General features: G+C 44.6%; 1 protein-coding gene across 1 annotated transcript in view; it reads right to left on the reverse strand.

The window, feature by feature from the left end:
• The window catches only part of MLYCD (malonyl-CoA decarboxylase), a 58,049-nt gene that overhangs the window by 22,970 nt on the left and 11,482 nt on the right, over nucleotides 1-23,597 (reverse strand). The window contains exons 2-4 of the mRNA XM_077288608.1: nucleotides 17,232-17,344; nucleotides 15,846-16,002; nucleotides 7,165-7,314 (exon numbers count right to left, since the gene is read on the reverse strand). Coding sequence (XP_077144723.1) covers nucleotides 7,165-7,314; nucleotides 15,846-16,002; nucleotides 17,232-17,344 — 420 coding nt within the window. The remainder of the gene's footprint in view (nucleotides 1-7,164; nucleotides 7,315-15,845; nucleotides 16,003-17,231; nucleotides 17,345-23,597) is intronic.

The raw sequence follows: 23,597 nt of genomic DNA on the forward strand, positions 1-23,597 counted from the left end.
TATTGTTCTGTACAATGGTTAGGTAGGAGGAACGTGTCACATCCACATGATACCAGGACATAAAGTTTCCCAGCAAAACATTGCCCACCACCTAGATGTGTCCTCCACGAAGCCCTGACCTCACATCATCCAGTCTGTCTGGGATCACATAAAGAGAAAAATGTTGGCATAAGCCTCAGACAGAAGATCTGGGGTCAGTTCTCCAAGATGTTTGGAACAACCTCCTGCCAAGATCCTTCTAAGACAGTGGACAAAAAACCGAGACGAAGTGATGAAGGCGACGGGTGGTCACCAAATATTTGACCTGGGGTCAGCTCTCCAAGATGTTTGGAACAACCTCCTACTAACACAGTGTACAAGTAACCAAGAAAAAGTGATGAATGCGATGGGTGGTTACCAAATATTAACCTGGGGTCAGTTATCCAAGATGTTTGGAACACCCCCCTGACAAGATCCTTCTAAAACAGTGTACAAGTGACCGAGACAAAGTGATGAAGGAGGCGAGCGGTCATAAATATTCACCCGATTTACATTTCTCTTTGGTTCATTCACTTTGCATTTTGTTAATTAATAAAAACAAAAAAATCAACACTTTTGGTTAGAAGCTCCTTACTCTGCTGCATTTTTCCCACACCTACCTAAAACTTTTGCACAGTACCGCATTACCCCATTTAAAGGAAATCTAAGCAAAATATGGCAACTTCTATAGCTTATCCAGATGGTCACACTTGGCTGCAGACATGAAAACCTAAGTAGGAGTTTGGTCACCAAACTAAGGAGAAGAAAACAGCATCGATCCTAAAATTCATAAATGGTTGGAAGGAAGCAATTACTGGGTGGAGGCGGGAAGAGTAGGTTGGGAAGGCAATGATCCCAAACAAGGTGGAATTTCAATAAGACCACATTAAAAAAATGTAATAAAAATGGATTAAAGGGAAAAGAAGGAAATAATAACTGGTGATTGTGCAGACACAGAAAGCTTTCATAAAGCATCTCGATCTGGAGACCCTTGCGTCCTGCGCCGAGAAGATAAGCGCTGGGAGGAATGAAGGCAGAATGTCCGTTTGAAAGTCTCTTATCAACTATGGCATTCGTATTCAGGGGGACGGGATCATTCATCCGATAACACTGACCAAAAGCGACGCCGTGTGCGAGCCGAGAAGTGAAATCCTCTTACATGAAAGGTTAGAAAGTTTCCAAAAATTATTATTTCCTTCCTCAGATCGTCTCTTGACCTCGCTTTTGTTATCTTCACCTTGCTTTAAATTTAGCCGGCTGTGAAGAATAAAAGAATATGGCCGGCGTGTGCCGAGACCACGAGACGTTACATGGATCAGAAGGGAAAGTCGCCATTCTATTCTGCCGCTACAGAGCAACCAAGTAGCGATACACGGAGCAGAATATATTTGACTTTTTCTAGGAATCATCTACACAAAAAAAAAAATAAAATTAGGTCTACCAGCAGGACACTTACCAATGCCCCAGACGCTGATGTTTCTTATCGTCTGCAGTGCTGACATCACTTTGCCAGCGCTGCAGCTGATCAGCGGCTCTGTCCGTGTGGACAGAAAGCCCTTTGCTGAGTCGGAGCACACATCAGAGCTGCAGACGATCAGTAACCTTAGCGGCTCTGCCCACGTGGATGGAAAGTTTCTTTCCGAGTCAGAGCTCACGTCAGCGCTGCAGATGATCAGTGACCATAGCGGATCTGCTCGTGTGGACAGAAAGCTCAGGGAGCAGCGGTGGGACACGGTTTGCTTTTCTATTACAAACTGCTCACGGGCGGCATTCTCTGAAAAAGGACAGCCTCTTGAAAGGAATCTGTTGGGGTCCTCTGTCTCGTAATCTGTGGGGGTCCCTGCATATGCTGCTCATAGGATAATCCCTTTAAAAAAGGGGGGGAACACAGGGGTATCCAGATACCATCAAAAGAGCAGAGGAAGTGAAAAACGAAGGGATAGGGCTGTTGGATTTTAACATGCCTGATCCTTTGTTCTCAGGGAAGATAACCTGACAGCGTGGTTGGTTATTTGGTAGCGGCTTACTCCCCTCTCCCCGTATAAAAATCATGCAAATATAGCGCTGGGTTCAGTAGAGCCATATTGGTTTTACTGGAAACAAATTTTTTTGCCTCTTTTTACATTTCATGTCCGCTCCTCTGTATAACTGGGTTATTCTGTCCATTTCTCCATATGAAAAATCCCATAAAAGATGAGATGTGTTTGCAGAAGTCTCCAAAAATCTATACTAAGCCGCGGATATGAAATGAGCGAGAAAAGCGTCCTCAACGGGAAGGTTTCAGTCGCAGACGGCGATGCCCCAGCCGGATAGCATTGTAATATCCTATGAGCCGCTTATACGCCGCAGTCCATCAGGGGAACATTAAGCATCACGAATACAAGCTGCCCGCAAAAAAAATTATTATCTGCGACCCACGAATGTCCTGGAGAGAAACAAATAAAGGCACTTTGTTTGCAGGATAATGGGGGGGAAGATTACGCCTGCATTTACTGAGTGCTGTAATTGGGCAGAAATGGCCAAGGAAAGAATTACTATTAGTCTCTGCGAATTCCGGCAGTAGTCGGGTAATGGCGGCGGCCCCGTCCAGGTGCGCGGCATTGTGTGTCTATAGACGAGAGCTGATAGAGCGCAGGCGGGCGCAGAAAGTTAACGGGATCGGCTCCCCGTAATCATAGAACGGGGCCATGAAGATTGCCAGAACAAACTAAGGCAAGAGAACAAGCCCCGGAGCCGGAACACAGGTAATTTTACTAAATGGGCGCTATTCACCCTCATCAGCAATACGAGCTACAAAATAACCTAAGTGGCTGAATGTGAAATAATGTCACTGCAAATAAATAGGAGCTTATTTACAGGGAGGGGGATTACTGACCATTTCCTTTTACACAAAACATGTAGTAAAGAACGATCTTGCTGCATGCACTATGTTCCCACAACAAGGTCGAACGGCTTCTGGTGCACATACCAGTCAGATATGTCCAGGGACTGGCCCAATTCTCTGTAACATGCCATCCACTCGATCTTCTGCTAGCACTATAGGTGCTGGAACTTCCTTTCTCTCTCTCTCTCCGGCTGTCATTATCCAATGGTTTACATGCCATGAACTAAAATCCTGCCTCTCTGCTATCACTGTATGGAGTGAGACAAACAGTAAAGATCTGCCCCCCTGCTTCCTGTACAGCGGAAACGACTCGGCCCCCTGCTTCCTGTACAGTGGCAAAGATCCGCCCTCATGCTTCCTGTACAGTGACAACGACTCGCCCTCCTGCTTCCTGTACAGTGGCAAAGACACACCCTCCTGCTTCCTGTACAGAGGCAACGACCCGCCCTCCCGCTTCCTGTACAGTGGCAACGACCCGCCCTCCCGCTTCCTGTACAGTGGCAACGACCCGCCCTCCCGCTTCCTGTACAGCGGCAACGACCCGCCCTCCCGCTTCCTGTACAGCGGCAACGACCCGCCCTCCCGCTTCCTGTACAGCGGCAACGACCCTCCCGCTTCCTGTACAGTGGCAACGACCCGCCCTCCCGCTTCCTGTACAGCGGCAAAAACCCGCCCTCCCGCTTCCTGTACAGCGGCAACGACCCGCCCTCCCGCTTCCTGTACAGCGGCAACTACCCGCCCTCCCGCTTCCTGTACAGCGGCAACGACCCGCCCTCCCGCTTCCTGTGCAGTGGCAACGACCCACCCTCCCGCTTCCTGTACAGCGGCAACGACCCGCCCTCCCGCTTCCTGTACAGCGGCAACGACCCGCCCTCCCGCTTCCTGTACAGCGGCAACGACCCTCCCGCTTCCTGTACAGTGGCAACGACCCGCCCTCCCGCTTCCTGTACAGCGGCAAAAACCCGCCCTCCCGCTTCCTGTACAGCGGCAACGACCCGCCCTCCCGCTTCCTGTACAGCGGCAACGACCCGCCCTCCCGCTTCCTGTACAGCGGCAATGACCCGCCCTCCCGCTTCCTGTACAGCGGCAAAGACACACCCTCCTGCTTCCTGTACAGTGGCAACGACCCGCCCTCCCGCTTCCTGTACAGCGGCAACGACCCGCCCTCCCGCTTCCTGTACAGCGGCAACGACCCGCCCTCCCGCTTCCTGTACAGCGGCAACGACCCGCCCTCCCGCTTCCTGTACAGCGGCAACGACCCTCCCGCTTCCTGTACAGTGGCAACGACCCGCCCTCCCGCTTCCTGTACAGCGGCAAAAACCCGCCCTCCCGCTTCCTGTACAGCGGCAACGACCCGCCCTCCCGCTTCCTGTACAGCGGCAACGACCCGCCCTCCCGCTTCCTGTACAGCGGCAATGACCCGCCCTCCTGCTTCCTGTACAGCGGCAAAGACACACCCTCCTGCTTCCTGTACAGTGGCAACGACCCGCCCACCTGCTTCCTGTACAGCGGCAATGACCCACCCTACTGCTTCCTGTACAGTGGCAGCGGCCCAACCCTAGCTTCCTGTACAATGCTTCAAAGACCCGATCAAGGATTCCTATAAAAAAAAAAAAAAACTAAAGAGATGAACTGAAATATAAGTTGCTGTGCATGTAGGCGCATGTTCACACTGGCCACTAAATACACAAAACCCAAGACAAAAGGAAAATAAATAAAGACCCTGTAGTAAATAAATAGCAGGAGTGCATGAAAATAATATAGGGTACTTAGTTAGCATAATTTTGATTAAAAAAAAAAAAGGAAAAGCCATCGCACCATGCCACGGTGACCCTGGACAGTCCTAGCCTCTAATATTAAAACCTAACTGTGATGAACCCGCACCTCCCCACCCCACCTGGCGTCACAAGAATCACGTAATGCGGTCTCCCCACTTTCGCCAACATGACGTTCCGCACCCCCTGGGGACATGCAAGGTCGGCTTGGTACAGTTTTACACAGACACCACCAGTCCACACGGGCCCAGGGAGGCATGGGAAGGTTAGAGGATGTTACACCACACTCACTCATAACCATGACAGGCTGAGAGAGCCCTTTCACTAGCAGCAGTGAAACAGCGCCTGGTCAGCCTGGCAGGACTGCCACAAGTTCCTCATTAGATATAAGCCTGGTCCGTTATCAGGATTATAATGGGCTGGAAACCAGCCTCGGCACGGGAATTTAAACCGAGAAACGGACATGTGGAATCGTGGATGGAGATAAAACACCAAACCAAGGTTAAGTTATATATTTAATCGCCTTAAGGGCACACTAGACAATACACTATAGTTATACATATACAATGGTCAGATATGCAAATACAGTAGATGAATCATGTCAATGATGTTCGACCATGTGTGTGCTGGGTCGCAGGGGGCATGGGCTGCCAGCTGGTTCCTAGGTCCTTCACAGCACGTTACTCAACGTGGTCCCCACCTTCGAAGTGAACCGCAAGCAAAACTGAGAGAGCCTCCATGACTAGCCTTTAATCCCTTTGGATCACTCTCTTCCTGCCCTCTGGGCTCAATCTAAATCCCCTCCCCTTGCCTCTAGCAGCTAAAAATTCCAAAACCTAAGTCATAACTCTTAAATGGATGGTCCTAGGGAGGCGGTGTTGGAGCCATCAGATCCGGACGGGCCCCTGTTATGTGTTAAAACTAAACACAGCTTTGCTACCTGACTCCTACTAGACATTCTATGTATCACCCCACCCGGTGGTGCTAGTACAGATCAAGACTCTGGAAGGTGTTCGGACCGGTCCAGAGATCTCGAAACTGTAACCGGAGTGTGACCAGGACGCACGATAAGTACATATTCTCCTTAAGAAACAATAATAGCTGTCTCAACAAAGCAGTTAGACCGCATGGTATCCATTTTGCAAGCAAGCCTTCTGTTCTGAGCTTAGCTGGCTCAAGGTTTGAGATCTGTAATTCACAGCCTTTTGAGGCTTGACCCCCCACCCCACTGATGTGCTACATGTCCTGTTAAAGGTACACATGGGAACGGAGCTTTATAATCCCCTGCCAAATAGGATACAAAGGATTGACATGAAATTATATTTCCAATACTCTTCACACTTACCTTTTTCTCAAGTGACGTAAAATGTAAATAAGGGCTGAGAAGGACAGAGAAACGCCTAATGGACATACAGCCATGAGGCAATGCAGTAAATAAATAAAAATAGCACTAGCACATGAAAATTATATAGGGTACTTAGTTAACATGATTTGGATTAAAAAAAGTATTAACTAAGCACCCTATATCTTTTTCATACACTATTGCTGTTTATTTACTGTAGGGTATTTGCTTACTTTGTTTCTATTTTGAGTTTTGCTTCCTGTAAAGTTTCGAAGACCCGCCCCCCACTAACTGTAAAGTGGAGAAGACCTGCCCCCAATTACTGTAAAGTGGCAAATACCTGCCCCCACTTACTGCAAAGTGGCAAAGACCCGCCCCACTTACTGTAAAGTGGCAAAGACCCGCCCCACTTACTATAAAGTGGCAAAGACCCGCCCCACTAACTGTAAAGTGGAGAAGACACGCCTCCACTAACTGTAAAGTGGAGAAGACCCACCCCACTTACTGTAAAGTGGCAAAGACCCGCCCCACTTACTGTAAAGTGGCAAAGACCCGCCCCACTTACTGTAAAGTGGCAAAGACCCGCCCCCACTTACTGTAAAGTGACAAAGACCCGCCCCCCACTTACTGTAAAGTGACAAAGACCCGCCCCCACTTACTGTAAATCAGCAAAAATCGGTCCCCACTTTTTGTAATCTTTCTCGGAGTGTCTGCTGCCAATGATGGATTACTCTTGATAACAGGCAGTGGATTAGGTTACACACAAATCTAGTGGCCAGAATTTTTTTGGGAAAAAAAAAAAACCAGTGCGGTTATCTGCTATCACTGGGAGGTCGCCTAAACTGGATGATAATAATGTATAGCTTTGGCAGATCAAAGTGGTCTTCAACAGCCTCACCCCTTGGTTTTTTTTTTTGTTTTTTTTTTTAAAATAGAGAGTACGGAGGTTTTCTACTTATACTCTCAAAACTATTCTCAGGATCCAATCAGAGGCTGAAAACAGACCAGCATAAGTTCGGATAAAAGCAGAGGGTTTGTTGCAATGCATCAGTGCAAGGATAATAGGAGGACGATTGGTACCGCTGCATTGTAGATTCGGCAGCACATGCTATGGAGCTGGGTAATAAGAGGGACGCTTTACCAACCTGTAGTTCCTTCACTACCCTCTTGATGAGATAATTGCCCAGCTCCACGCCTTGCAGACCTTGTTGCGTCAGACTAATGGAGTAAAAAATGGCGGACTTGATCTTCTTTTCCTCCTCTACCTCGGACGGAAGAATCTCTTTCACAATTGTCTATGCAAAGAAAAAAAAACAATGAATATGTTAACAGTTCCACAATAAAAACCTATGTCCACACTGGTGAAAATGCTTTACCCCATTTCCATTAGGTGGCGATAAAGAGCAGAGGACAAAGCTCCACCCACAATAAGGCAAAATCCCGGCTCTCCTGAGGCATGCTGGGTAGGATTTTCACACCAGAAAAATAGCTCATGGGCAAAATAATTTGAGTGATTTTTCTTTTTTTGATCAAATTATTGAAGGTCGATTGTATCAATCAACCTCAAAATAGTACCCTTTAAAAGTTCATACACTCTTCCACCACTCACCGAACACACGGGCGATAAGTCCTGGAAATATTACTACTACTGTCTACCACTCTTAAGGATCAAACAGTTTAAGGCTATGGATTCTTTAGAACATACAAGGTTCAACTTGTTAAAGTTTTATGCTTTAATTAAAAAAAAAGGTGCAGTGCTTACAGTAAAGAAAAAGGAATAAAAATATGGTAATAAAAAGACATACAACTATGCAAAACAGTATAAAATAAACAGGAGAAAACTTACAGAAATAGCTAACTTGTAGTCTGCTTCTGCTCCCTTAGGGGGGTGAGTATGGACTGGATCACATCAGCTTCCCAGGCTGCCCCTCAATCTGTGAACCGATTCTATGCATACAGGCCTAATTTATAGAGTCACCCTGGAGGTCAGATTTCTAGAACAGCCTCTCGGGTTGATATTATAATTGCTTGCTTTTGATTGGGCCACGGCCACTCCCCCAATGAATAAATTATTTTCCTCTGAGATTCCCTGTGTAAAACTTTCCCACAGATAGATAGTGTCAGGCTGTAATTGACATCTCTCTTCAAAAGGTGTAAAAATGTTTACTTTTCTTCCTGGTTCCCAGCACGACCCCCTGGCGAGATCGGAGACAGTAGACTGCCTTCTCAAGACACATGTGTTGTGACCTTCGTGAGACCTGCAGCTTCAGTACAGATGCTAAGCTACTGCTGGCTACACGTGTAAACCTATACATATTTCACTACACCTGACGTTTGATTAAATATGCTAATTAGGCTGCTTAGTGCTCCAAGGGCGTGTCCAAGAGACTGAGTGCTCCGTTTCACCCTCTCCTTTTCCACGTTCCTGCCTTCCTCGCTGGTAATTGCCAGCGCTGGCTTGCCGGAGCTTTTTCTGGAGCCCATGCTTGTTTTAGAGCTGTCAATCACCAGTGAAGGCGGAGGAGATATGCAAATCCAGATGGCGGAACAGTTCCCCAAGTCTCTTGGCCACACCCAGAATGCACCATGCATCCTAATTAGCATATCTGATTATATTTTGATTTCTACAGAATGGCAGCTGCGATAAAACCAAGAAAATGTGTAATATTTATAGGGCTATGTGCCCTTCAAGGCTATGTGCGTATACCGTTCGTTGGCGCTGACAATCCCTTTAAATCAGGTCAATCTATGTATATAAAAGTAATGCAAATAAGGTCATTAACCATCATTCACGGCAACTACTACGTTTACAACCCCAAAAACACTTCATTATTTGTGCCACTTATCCTTTGTTGATAAGTGCCCAGTCGTACGTGCAATTTATGGCTTCCCGCTTGCCCATGGTGGCGCCGTACACCTTTACTATGGCTATTTTTGTGCAATTGTCGGCATTGCAGGTACAAGTCACCACCTTGAAGTTTTCCCTCCTGCGATCTCTCCTCCTGTGAAAGCTCGTGACCTCCATTATCATAAAACGCTTGCACTCGGCAGCGATCCCCGGGTCCTGTCGTCGCAGCAGGGAACGCACAGTCGGCTCACACCTGACTCAGTCTAACTTCCAGGGGAAGAAGTCAACGCCCCGGCGAATTAGCGACACTTTCATATTAATTATTTTCAAAGGCTTCTTATTAAATCAGAGATTGAAGTGGCATTCGCAAACCGTGGGCATCCTGCTGGGGTAATTGAGGTACGTGCTGCCGCCCTATTTTAGGCTATTAAACCCCTTCCTTGCCACATTGAAGTCCTTGCCATAAATAAATGCTTCAATAATTCCTGATACACTTGGAAGGGGACTTATTTCCTCTAATCTGGCAGATTCTGGACCAGTTGATGTCTTTTGTGTCCATGTATACCCCACAAGAGTACCTTATTTGGTCTAAAATAGTTTATAATACTAAGACACGCGGAGCTCACATCCAGCCTATATTACTGGGAGAAACACACAGCTCACACCCAGCCTATATTACTGGGAGAGACACACAGACCTCACATCCAGCCTATATTACTGGGAGAGAGACACAGATCTCACATCCAGTCTATATTACTGGGAGAGACACACAGATCTCACACCCAGCCTATATTACTGGGAGAGACACACAGCTCACATCCAGCCTATATTACTGGAGAGACACACACAGCTCACATCCAGCCTATATTACTGGAGAGACACACAGAGCTCACATCCAGCCTATATTACTGGAGAGACACACACAGCTCACATCCAGCCTATATTACTGGAGAGACACACAGACCTCACATGCAGCCTATATTACTAGTAGAGACACACAGACCTCACATGCAGCCTATATTACTGGGAGAGACACACAGAGCTCACATCCAGCCTATATTACTGGGAGAGAGACACAGCTCACATCCAGCCTATATTACTGGGATAGATACACAGAGCTCACATCCAGCCTATATTACTGGAGAGACACACAGACCTCACATGCAGCCTATATTACTAGTAGAGACACACAGACCTCACATCCAGCCTATATTACTGGGAGAGACACAGAGCTCACATCCAGCCCATATTACTGGGAGACACACAGAGCTCACATCCAGCCTATATTACTGGGAGAGACACAGATCTCACATCCAGCCTATATTACTGGGAGAGACACAGAGCTCACATTCAGCCTATATTACTGGGAGACACACAGAGCTCACATCCAGCCTATATTACTGGGAGAGACACACAGACCTCACATCCAGCCTATATTACTGGGAGAGACACAGAGCTCACATCCAGCCTATATTACTGGGAGAGACACAGAGCTCACATCCAGCCTATATTACTGGGAGACACACAGACCTCACATCCAGCCTATATTACTGGGAGAGACACCAGGGTGGATAAAAATCAATGTTTTTTTAAAAAAATCAAAAAAATCGGATTTTTTTGATTTAAATCGGATTTTTTTGATTTAAATCGGATTTTTTTCAATAAACTGCTTTTTGAGGAAAATATTTTACCAGCCAAAGGTTCTTCCATCATGAGATAAAGCTGAGTTGTTTAACTCAGTAGAATAAAGGCTGCATATGTGTAACATTCACAATGCCATGCTCTTCCAGAGGTTTCTGTAGGATGCTGACTATCCAACAAGTTTGGGCATGTCAACTGAATGGAAAAAGAAACTAAACCAAAAGTGAAACCAAGCTAGAAGTGTGGAATTAAAGGGGCAGTATGAACAAAATGTGGAGGCTATTAATAGTTTATACAATTAAGACATGCTGCTTTTAAACACCTACCTATTGCCATATAGTAAAACAAAAAAGATTTTTACTTACTTTGGGGTCCCCCCCTCACCCTGGCGTTAGATCGTTGCCCCTAGTTTCGTCCGTGTAACTATGGGCGCACATGCGCACTGCTCTCACTTCTCATTTTAATCGTGATTTATATTAAAAAAAACCTTTTGATTTAAATCAGTGATTTAAATCATGATTAAAATCATGATTTAAATCGATCCGATTTAAATAGAAAAAAATCTTTTGATTTAAATCGTGATTTAAATCATGATTTAAATCGGCGTGATTTAAATCAATCCACCCTGAGAGACACAGATCTCACATCCAGCCTATATTACTAGGATAGATACACAGAGCTCACATCCAGCCTATATTACTGGGAGAGACACACATACCTCACATCCAGCCTATATTACTGGGAGAGATACACAGATCTCACATCGAGCCTATATTACTGGGAGACACACAGACCTCACATCCAGCTTATATTACTAGGAGAGACACACAGACCTCACATCCAGCCTATATTACTGGGAGACACACAGACCTCACATCCAGCCTATATTACTGGGATAGATACACAGAGCTCACATCCAGCCTACAGGTCCTTCTCAAAAAATTAGCATATAGTGTTAAATTTCATTATTTACCATAATGTAATGATTACAATTAAACTTTCATATATTATAGATTCATTATCCACCAACTGAAATTTGTCAGGACTTTTAGGGTATGTGCACACGTTGCGGATTTCTTGCAGAAATTTCCTGAAGAAAACCGGAAATTTTCTGCAAGAAATCCGCATTTTTTTTTTTTTGCGTTTTTTTTTCCGTTTTTTTTGCGTTTTTTTAGCATTCTGCAAGCGTAATTAGCTTGCAGAATGCTAAAGTTTTCCAAGCGATCTGTAGCATCGCTTGGAAAACTGACTGACAAGTTGGTCACACTTGTCAAACATAGCGTTTGACAAGTGTGACCAACTTGTTACTATAGATGCTGCCTATGCAGCATCTATAGTAAAAGATAGAATGTTTAAAAATAATAAAAAAAATAAAAAAAATGCTTATACTCACCCGCAGACATCAGATCTCCTCACCGGCGTCCGTTCCTATAGCTGATGTGTGCGCGCAGGGCCCTCCATGACGTCACGGTCACGTGAGCGGTCTCGGCCAATCACAGGACAGTGACGTCATTCGGCAAGGTCCTTCACCGCACACCAGCTGCTGCTACAGGAACCGAACGGCAGCGTGCAGCACAGAGGCGGGAACACTTCGGGGGCCATCAGAGGGTGAGTATAGGACTATTTTTTATTTTAATTCTTATTTTTTTACCACTTATATGGTGCCCAGTGCGTGGAGGAGAGTCTCCTCTCCTCCACCCTGGGTACCAACCGCACATAATCTGCTTACTTCCCGCATCGTGGGCACAGCCCCGTGCGGGAAGTAAGCAGATCAATGGACCCCTAGGTGTGCGGAATCCCCTGCAATTCCGCATTTTAATGAACATGTTGCTTTTTTTTCCGCGATGCGATTTTTTCGCGGAAAAAAAGGCTACATTTGCACAAAAAATGCGGAATACACTGAAAATAATGGGAGGCATTTGTTAGCGTTTTTTTCGCGTTTTTATCACGTTTTTATAGCGAAAAAACGCGAAAAAAACGCGAAAAATACTGAACGTGTGCACATGGCCTTATTGTTTTAATACTGATGATTTTGGCATACAACTCCTGAAAACCCAAAAAACCTGTCTCAATAAATTAGCATATCAAGAAAAGGTTCTCTAAACGACCTATTACCCTAATCTTCTGAATCAACTAATTAACTCTAAACACATGCAAAAGATACCTGAGGCTTTTAAAAACTCCCTGCCTGGTTCATTACTCAAAACCCCCATCATGGGTAAGACTAGCGACCTGACAGATGTCAAGAAGGCCATCATTGACACCCTCAAGCAAGAGGGTAAGACCCAGAAAGAAATTTCTCAACAAATAGGCTGTTCCCAGAGTGCTGTATCAAGGCACCTCAATGGTAAGTCTGTTGGAAGGAAACAATGTGGCAGAAAACGCTGTACAACGAGAAGAGGTGACCGGACCCTGAGGAAGATTGTGGAGAAGGACCGATTCCAGACCTTGGGGAACCTGAGGAAGCAGTGGACTGAGTCTGGTGTGGAAACATCCAGAGCCACCGTGCACAGGCGTGTGCAGGAAATGGGCTACAGGTGCCGCATTCCCCAGGTAAAGCCACTTTTGAACCATAAACAGCGGCAGAAGCGCCTGACCTGGGCTACAGAGAAGCAGCACTGGACTGTTGCTAAGTGGTCCCAAGTACTTTTTTCTGATGAAAGCAAATTTTGCATGTCATTCGGAAATCAAGGTGCCAGAGTCTGGAGGAAGACTGGGGAGAAGGAAATGCCAAAATGCCTGAAGTCCAGTGTCAAGTACCCACAGTCAGTGATGGTGTGGGGTGCCATGTCAGCTGCTGGTGTTGGTCCACTGTGTTTCATCAAGGGCAGGGTCAATGCAGCTAGCTATCAGGAGATTTTGGAGCACTTCATGCTTCCATCGGCTGAAATGCTTTATGGAGATGAAGATTTCATTTTCCAGCACGACCTGGCACCTGCTCACAGTGCCAAAACCACTGGTAAATGGTTTACTGACCATGGTATTACTGTGCTCAATTGGCCTGCCAACTCTCCTGACCTGAACCCCATAGAGAATCTGTGGGATATTGTGAAGAGAAAGTTGAGAGACGCAAGACCCAACACTCTGGATGAGCTTAAGGCCGCTATTGAAGCATCCTGGGCCTCCATAACATCTCAGCAGTGTCACAGGCTGATTGCCTCCATGCCACGCCGCATTGAAGCAGTCATTTCTGCCAAAGGATTCCCGACCAAGTATTGAGTGCATAACTGAACATTATTATTTGATGGTTTTTTTGTTTGTTATTAAAAAACACTTTTATTTGATTGGCCGGGTGAAATATGCTAATTTATTGAGACAGGTTTTTTGGGTTTTCAGGAGTTGTATGCCAAAATCATCAGTATTAAAACAATAAAAGACCTGACAAATTTCAGTTGGTGGATAATGAATCTATAATATATGAAAGTTTAATTGTAATCATTACATTATGGTAAATAATGAAATTTAACACTATATGCTAATTTTTTGAGAAGGACCTGTATATTACTAGGAGAGACACACAGACCTCACATCCGGCCTATATTACTAGGAGAGACACATAGACCTCACATCCAGCCTATATTACTGAGAGAGAGACACAGCGCTCACATGCAGCCTATATTGCTGGGAGACACACAGACCTCACATCCAGCCTATATTACTGGGAGAGACACACATACTTCACATCCAGCCTATAACACTGGGAAAAACACACACATTGCACACACAGCCTATATTACTGGGATAGACACACAGAGCTCACATCCAGCCTATATTACTGGGAGAGGCACAGAGCTCACATCCAGCCTATATTATTGGGAGACACACAGAGCTCACATCCAGCCTATATTACTGAGAGAGAGACACAGCGCTCACATGCAGCCTATATTACTGGGAGACACACAGACCTCACATCCAGCCTATATTACTGGGAGAGACACACATACTTCACATCCAGCCTATAACACTGGGAAAAACACACACATTGCACACACAGCCTATATTACTGGGATAGACACACAGAGCTCACATCCAGCCTATATTACTGGGAGAGGCACAGAGCTCACATCCAGCCTATATTATTGGGAGACACACAGAGCTCACATCCAGCCTATATTACTGGGATAGACACACAGAGCTCACATCCAGCCTATATTACTGGGAGAGGCACAGAGCTCACATCCAGCCTATATTACTGGGAGAGACACACAGAGCTCACATCCAGCCTATATTACTAGTAGAGACCCACAGAGCTCACATCCAGCCTATATTATTGGGAGACATGCAAAGCTCACATCCAGCCTATGTTACTGAGACATACAGAGCGCACACACAACCTATATTACTGGAAGAGACACACAGACCTCACATCCAGCCTATACTACTGGGAGAGACACACAGATCTCACATCCAGCCTATATTATTGGTAGACACACAGACCTCACATCCAGCCTATACTACTGGGAGACACACAGAGCTCACATCCAGCCTATATTATTGGGAGACACACAGACCTCACATCCAGCCTATATTACTGGGAGACACACAGATCTCACATCCAGCCTATATTACTGGGAGAGACACACAGAGCTCACATCCAGCCTATATTACTGGGAGAGACATACAGAGATCACATCCAGCCTATACTACTGGGAGAGACACACAGAGCTCACATCCAGCTTATTTCACTGAGACGCTCAGAGATCACATCCAGCATGTATCACTGAGAGACACAGACTTCACATTTAGCCTATATTATTGGGAGAGACACACAGAGCTCATATCGAGTCTGCAGTACCAGAAGAGATGCAGATGCAGAGACCCCCACAGAGAAGCCAGGGGCAACAGAGCAAAAAAAATTCAAAACCATGAGACAAATCCAAGAAACAGAACATTTTCTTTAAAAAGAACATCTAATTATTCTTAAGCCCACATAAGATCATGGTTTGTGCACTGGAGATCTTGTTTCAATGGGGTGTAGATATGTGATTGTTTGGCCAACCCCCATCTCTCCTGACTCCCCCACACGTGGAGACGATTGGCAGAGTGCGCCTGTGTTCTTTATACACCCCTATGAGACAGCCGCTGGCAACCTCCTCTCGAGTTGGCTTATCTCCCAGAAAATAAAAGGATCAGCCATTGGAAATCCAACTGGACGGATACTTCTCTCTACCAAGATAATCTGTCGAGAAGGTCAGAAGGCCAACACAAACACTAGATTTTCGTCTGACTTTAGCCTCTGTATGAGGGCCTTTAATTAAAAAGGCAGAGATCCAAACCTTATGACTTGGTAAACCCAAGCATATTCACAAAATCACCAAGCAACATGCAAAATCTCACCTGAATATTACCCAAAATGTGCTGCACCAGGGCCACATGTAGCACGATGAGGGGCTCCCCAGGCATTGCGTTATGAGTGAAGGTGAAGCATCTCCTGTAAGGGCCGACTCTGCGCTTCATGTCCGTCCAGTTCCTGACGGGATGCACAGCCTCGTACCTGCACAGAAAGCCAACATTAGCAAATGTCCAGTCCTTCCTCCATCATAGCAAAACAGGGGGAGGATGACTAACAAGTTCTAAGTTTACAATAATAAGGCCGATCACCTCAATAAGGAAACCAGTGTGGGTTTGTTCGCTACTTAGTGATTTATCTCTCCCTAGTATGGTACTAGATTCACAGATACACAGATCAGTAGGGCTGTATAGTGTCCTCCATGCTGCAGCTTTCTATAAAGTATTTTATCTGCCCCTAGTGCTGGATTCACAGCTACACTTCTAAGGACTGCTGTATAATGACCTCTGTGCTGCAGCTTTCTAGTGTTTTCTCTCACCCTAGTGCTGGATTCACAGCTACACTGCTCAGTACTGCAGTATAATATCCTCCATACAGATGCTGCATTTGAATATGTGCTACAGAGAAAGAAGAGCAGGAATCACTCATGTCTATGTGTGATGTGTATGGGAGACATCATAGCAGCCAATGGTATAGTCTAACAAATGGTCATATTTGTAACTGGTTCAGCTAAAGCTGGATGACGAGTCGCACGTATGGAAGTAAATTAACCGCATGGTCTTGTATAAAATAAAAAAACATGATGTGCATTATTTTAGCGCAGGCATCTCCCACACCGGGCAATTCGACAATTCATGGCAGATATATAGAGGTGTCCACGATGTACAAAAACTATTTTCTAACTTGAAAATCTAAGGGTGATGGCTGATTGTCAGATATGTGACAGATCGCAGCAGACACTGGACTCACCAAAAAGAAGGTACAGGAAGTTATTACAGAGGAGCAGATCAACAAAAAAAAAAAACTAAATTTGCAATTCCAGACAGGAAAAAAATATTTTAATATTTAAATGCCTCCAAAAAAATGTGACAAATATAAATTTACAAAAACGTCCAATATATAAAAATGATAAACGTAGATTCAAAATGTATTTGAATGGACCTTTGTCATCCTAAAATAAATTTAAGAAACATGGCCAAATATTTTCTTAACTCCTATTCATTCCAAGGGGTGTACAGTAAACCTATAGACAGAAAACTACATAGCTATAAACCATCTGCAAAGAACGACAGTAGAGAACAACAACTAAGGACTTCTCCACGTAGGCCGGACTGCTGGATGGTACAAACCCCACGGAAGAAGGGTTCTGCATGGGTGTGTCCATTGTACGGGCAAGGAGGGCAAAATGAAAAATCTCCATCCGGTGCACTTACTCACTGATCTTCTGCAAGACCTCACAGGGTGATTGCCAGGTTATCCTCTCCAGGTTCAGGAATCCAACAGAGAACCACTCGGACAGCATGCTCTTCACGATCCCATTCATCTCCTGGAGGAAGAGGGGGGAAAAAAAACAGGATTAAAGTTCGGGAACAAGGCAAATGTATGTTTTTGAAAGATCACTAGCGGTCAGCCAACTTTCCAAGAGCTTACTGACATTTACTAGAAAGATAGCCTCAACTTCAGATAAAACACCCAAGTTTACTTTGTGTATAAAGATGTCTGTGACTGATCTCATTGCCTCCTCCTCGCAGCCCCTTTTTATTCCAGGCTCTGGGACCCACACTGATCCGGATACAAGTGGGAGGCACTGCTATGTTGGGTAAAAAAAAAAAAATAGTAAAGGGCCACCACAATTAAGCAACAAAGTGGGCAAGGAATGGCGACATGATCACATTTAAGTGCTGCATTGTGGCCCCTTCATTCACAGGATGGGTGGGAGTCCCAGAGATCAGGCCACATGTCCTAGCAGTATTACATTACTGTAAGGTCCAGTTCACATATACACATTTTTGAGTTGCAGGCAGATCTGCTGTGGATTTTGAAGCAGATTTGCAGTGGATTTCCTTCTGTGCTCTGCAAATTGCGGAATCTGCACAAAAGATCAAATCAAATTCATCTGCACATTTCCTCAGCAGCACATGGATGAAATTTGGGAAAGCGTGGGCGGAGAGCGTGGGCGGAGAGCGTGGGCGGAGAGCGTGGGCGGAGAGCGTGGGCGGAGAGCGTGGGCGGAGAGCAAGGAAATGTGCAGCTGAATTTGATTTGACCTTTTGTGCTGATTGTTAGATCCACAGCAGATTCCACAATTTGCAGAGCACAGAAGGAAATCCACTGCAAATCTTCAGCAAAATCCACAATAGATCTCCCTGCAACTCAAATATGTGTACATGTGAACTGAACCTTACCGGAAAGGGAGGGCGGAAAGGGTGGGCGGAAAGGGTGGGCGGAAAGAGAGGGTGGAAAGAGAGGGTGGAAAGAGAGGGTGGAAAGGGTGGGTGGAAAGGGTGGGTGGAAAGTCGTCTGCATAACCACCAAGAATCACCCCGATTGAGCTACTTGTAAGGGGAACCCCCATGTTATACAACATTGCACAAACTCAGCATGTACCACCCAGACATGTACAAATATTAATTATACCTCATGAATATTAAATGAGGCAACTAGTTAGTTCTATAAGGACCAGAGACACCAACAAGAGCGTAATTTCTGCAAATACAATTCATTTAAATAATCCTAATTTTTTTTAATTTTTTTTTTAAACCCCTGAAAAATAACACAAATCCTCGAAGTCGGAGGAATTAAGATCTGAACAACGAGCCGAGAATAAAAAAAAAATGTTTTCCATTTCATGTGTGCCCGGCCTCAATTAAATCTGAAAAGATTTAATTGTGTGTACCTAGGGGTGCTATAAAATCAAGAGGCTGCGTTCTGCAAAGAGATAAGGGAATGTAAAAAGACATTTTACAGAATGCAAATGGACAGGGAACAATATCGGAAGGAGATTAGGAGAGTAGTAGCGTAAATAGAAAAAAAAAAGAAAAAAGGAAAAATTCCCCAGTATGCCAAGTACGCTTTTCCATTGTGCAAAGAATTGATTCTGAATCAACTGTAGATACAACGAGTCGGCGCTGCCATTCAATGCCGCACACTTCCTATTAGCTTTACACGCAGCACATTGACCTCTGCAATACTGGATCTGGCGGGGAATAAACATCCGAAAACTGGAAACTTGGTTATTAAATATTTGGGAGAAGTTAGAAAATAATTTAGGAGGGTGTTGACTTAATTTTCTTCTCTGGCAGAATGAAAATTCACTTTTGGGAAGAGGGGAAAAAAATATATATAGAAAAAAAAAAAACAGGGAAGAAGAGATAGAACGCCAGGTCTTGTACTCGTGTCTTGCGGTCAGAGGACAGACCAGGATCTACGGACTGGCTGGGGGTCTCCTGACCCGAATCAGACCACCACATTATATATATATATATATATATATATATATATATATATATATATATATATATATATATATATATATATATATATATATATATATATATATATCTATCTCTGGCAAAAAATTCAAAAAAAAAGGTTCAGTTTGTCTGATTTTTCTCTTTCTAGGTATATTTTTGAGTGAAATGTAAATTGTTCTTTTATTCTATAAACTACTGACAACATGTCTCCGAAGTTCCAAGCAATACATTTTGTATTTATATTCTGAAAATGAGAAATGGTCAAAATAACAAAAAAAATGCATTGCTTGCAGACCTCAAATAATGCAAAAATAACAAGTTCATAATCAGTTATAAACAACAATACTAATGTTTTAACTCCGGAAGAGTTCAGAAATCAATATTTTGTGGAATAACCATGATTTTTAATCACAGCTTTCATGCATCTTGGCATGCTTTCCACTAGTCTTTCACACTGCTTCTGGTTGAAAAAAGTTCTTCTTTGTTTGATGGCTTGTGACTATCCATCATCCTCTTGATTACATTGCAGAGGTTTTCAATGGGGTTCAGGTCTGGAGATTGGGCTGCCCATGAAAGGGTTTTGATGTGGTGGTCTCTTAATTTTTCCCAGAGCTGTGTATATAAATATATATATATCTCTCAAAAAAATAAAGGGAACACTAAAATCCCACATCCTAGATATCACTGAATGAAATATTCCAGTTGTAAATCTTTATTCATTACATAGTGGAATGCGTTTAGAACAGTAAAACGTAAAAATGATCAATGTAAATCACAACTAATATCCCATGGAGGTCTGGAGTTGGAATGATGCTCAAAATCAAAGTGGAAAATCAAATTGCCGGCTGATCCAACTTCAGTGGGAATGCCTCAAGACAATACCTGGACATGCTCCTGATGAGGCAGCGGATGGTCTCCTGAGGGATCTCCTTCCAGACCTGGACTAAAGCATCTGCTAACTACTGGACAGTCGGTGGTGCAACGTGACGTTGGTGGATGGTGCGAGACATGATGTCCCAGATGTGTTCAATTGGATTCAGGTCTGGGGAACGGGCGAGCCAGTCCATAGCTTCAATGACTTCATCTTGCAGGAACTGCTGACACACTCCAGCCACATGAGGTCTGGCATTGTCCTGCATTAGGAGGAACCCAGGGCCAACAGCACAAGCATATGGTCTCACAAGGGGCCTGAGGATCTCATCTCGGTACCTAATGGCAGTCAGGCTACCTCTGGCGAGCACATGGAGGGCTGTATGTCCCTCCAAAGAAATGCCACCCCACAACATTACTGACCCACTGCCAAACCGGTCATGCTGAAGGATGTTGCAGGCAGCAGATCGCTCTCCACGGCGTCTCCAGACTCACATGTGCTCAGTGTGAACCTGCTCTCATCTGTGAAGAGCACAGGGCGCCAGTGTCGAATTTGCCAATCCTGGTGTTCTGTGGCAAATGCCAAGCGTCCTGCACCATCTGTGGACGTCGGGCACTCAGACCATCCTCATGTAGTCGGTTTCTAACCATTTGTGCAGACATGCACATTTGTGGCCTGCTGGTGGTCATTTTGCAGGCCTCTGGCAGTGCTCCTCCTGTTCCTCCTTGCACAAAGGCTGAGCTAGCAGTCCTGCTGCTGGGTTGTTGCCCTCTTATGGCCCCCTCCACGTCTCCTGGTGTACTGGCCTGTCTCCTGATAGCGCTTCCAGCCTCTGGACACTACGCTGACAGACACAGCAAACCTTCTTGCCACATCTCGCATTGATGTGCCATCCTGTATGAGCTGCACTACCTGAGCCACTTGTGTGGGTAGCAGAGTCCGTCTCATGCTACCACGAGTGTGAAAGCACAACCAACATTCAAAAGTGATCAAAACATCAGCCAGAAAGCATTGGTACTGAGATGTGGTCTGTGGTCCCCACCTGCAGAACCACTCCTTTATTGAGGGTGTCTTGATACATGCCAATAATTTCCATCTGTTGTCTACTCCACTTGCACAACAGCATGTGAAATTGATTGTCAATCAGTGTTGCTTCCTAAGTGGACAGTTTGATATCACAGAAGTTTGATTTACTTGGAGTTATATTCTGTTGTTTAAGTGTTCCCTTTATTTTTTTTGAGCAGTATATATATTCTACTAGCTGTACTACCCGGCTTCGCCCGGGTTAATGACTGCTGTTAGCAAAATAGAATGTGTTAACAAAAATTTATTCTGCACGCAAAAACCACAAAACAAATAGATAGAAATGTAATTATTAAAAGGCAAAAACTAAGCTAATAGAAGAATTTCACAACATATATTAGCTTTGTTATACTGAGAATGTCTTTGTTGCCTATATTAACCAATCAGAGCTCAGATTAATTAACTGTAGCAAAATAGAAGCTGAGCTGTGATTGGTTGCTATTGGCAGCCTGATAAATCCCCAGCCAACAGTAAGCCCACCCCCTGGCAGTATATATTAGCTCACACATACACATAATAGACTGGTCATGTGACTGACAGCTGCCGGATTCCTATATGGTACATTTGTTGCTCTTGTAGTTTGTCAGCTTATTAAATCAGATTTTTATTTTTGAAGGATAATATCAGACTTGTGTGTGTTTTAGGGCGAGTTTCATGTGTCAAGTTGTGTGTGTTGAGTTGCGTGTGGCGACATGCATGTAGCGACTTTTGTGAGATGAGTTTTGTGTGGTGACATGCGTGTAGCAACATTTTGTGTGTCGAGTTGCATGTGACAGGTTAGTGTAGCAAGTTGTGTGCAGCAAGATTTGTGCATGGCGAGTTTTGCGCGTGGCGAGTTTTATGTGTGGTGCCTTTTGAGTATGTGCAAGTTTTGTGTGAGGCAACTTTAGCATGTGTTACAACTTTTGTACAGGTGGCAATTTTTCTGTGTGCGCAAGTTTTGCATGAGGTGAGTTTTGCATGAGGTGAGTTTTCCATGAGGTGAGTTTTGCGTGAGCCTAGTTTTGCATATGGCGAGTTTTGCATGTAGCGAGTTTTGCGCGTGGCGAGTTTTGAGTGGTGACTTTTGTGTTTCGACTTTTATGTGGCGAGGTTGGTGTGTGTGTTGTGAAATGTGTGCTGAGGGTCGTATATGTGTTCAAGCACGTGGTAGTGTGTGGCGCATTTTGTGTTTGTGTTCATATCCCCGTGTGTGGTGAGTATCCCATGTCGGGGCCCCACCTTAGCAACTGTACAGTATATACTCTTTGGCGCCATCGCTCTCATTCTTTAAGTCCCCATTGTTCACATCTGGCAGCTGTCAATTTTCCGCCAACACTTTTCCCTTCACTTTTTCCCCATTATGTAGATAGGGGCAAAATTGTTTGGTGAATTGGAACACGCGGGGTTAAAATTTCACCTCACAACATAGCCTATGACGCTCTCGGGGTCCAGACGTGTGACTGTGCAAAATTTTGTGGCTGTAGCTGCCACGGTGCAGATGCCAATCCCGGACATACACACATACATACATACACACATTCAGCTTTATATATTAGATATACCTGTATGTAATCTCCTGTATATAGTATATACCTGTGTGTCATCTCCTCCTGTATATAGTATATACCTGTATGTCATCTCCTCCTATACATAGCATATACCTGTATGTCATCTCCTCCTGTATATACTATATACCTGTAGGTAATCTGCTCCTGTATATAGTATATACCTGTGTGTCATCTCCTTCTGTATATAGTATATACCTGTAGGTCATCTCCTCCTGTATGTAGTATGTACCTGTATGTCATCTCCTCCTCTATATAGTATATACCTGTGTGTCATCTCTCCTGTATATAGTATATATCGGTGTGTCATCTCCTCCTGTATATAGTATATACCTGTGTGTCATCTCCCCTGTAAATAATATATACCTGTGTGTCATCTCCTCCTGTATCAGCCCTCGTTCACACGTTATTTGGTCAGTATTTTTACCACGGTATTTGTAAGCTAAATTGGCAGCCTGATAAATCCCCAGCCAACAGTAAGCCCACCCCCTGGCAGTATATATTAGCTCACACATACACATAATAGACTGGTCATGTGACTGACAGCTGCCGGATTCCTATATGGTACATTTGTTGCTCTTGTAGTTTGCTTATTAATCAGATTTTTATTTTTGAAGGATAATACCAGACTTGTGTGTGTTTTAGGGCGAGTTTCGTGTGTCAAGTTGTGTGTGTTGAGTTTTGTGTGGCGACATGCGTGTAGCAACTTTTTGTGTGTCGAGTTGCATGTGACAGGTTAGGGTAGCAAGTTGTGTGCAGCAAGTTTTGCGCATGGCGAGTTTTGCGCGTGGCGAGTTTTGCATGTGGAGAGTTTTGCGCGTGGCG

The sequence above is a fragment of the Ranitomeya variabilis genome, chromosome 2 (assembly GCF_051348905.1).
Source record: "Ranitomeya variabilis isolate aRanVar5 chromosome 2, aRanVar5.hap1, whole genome shotgun sequence".
Lineage (NCBI taxonomy): Eukaryota > Metazoa > Chordata > Amphibia > Anura > Dendrobatidae > Ranitomeya > Ranitomeya variabilis.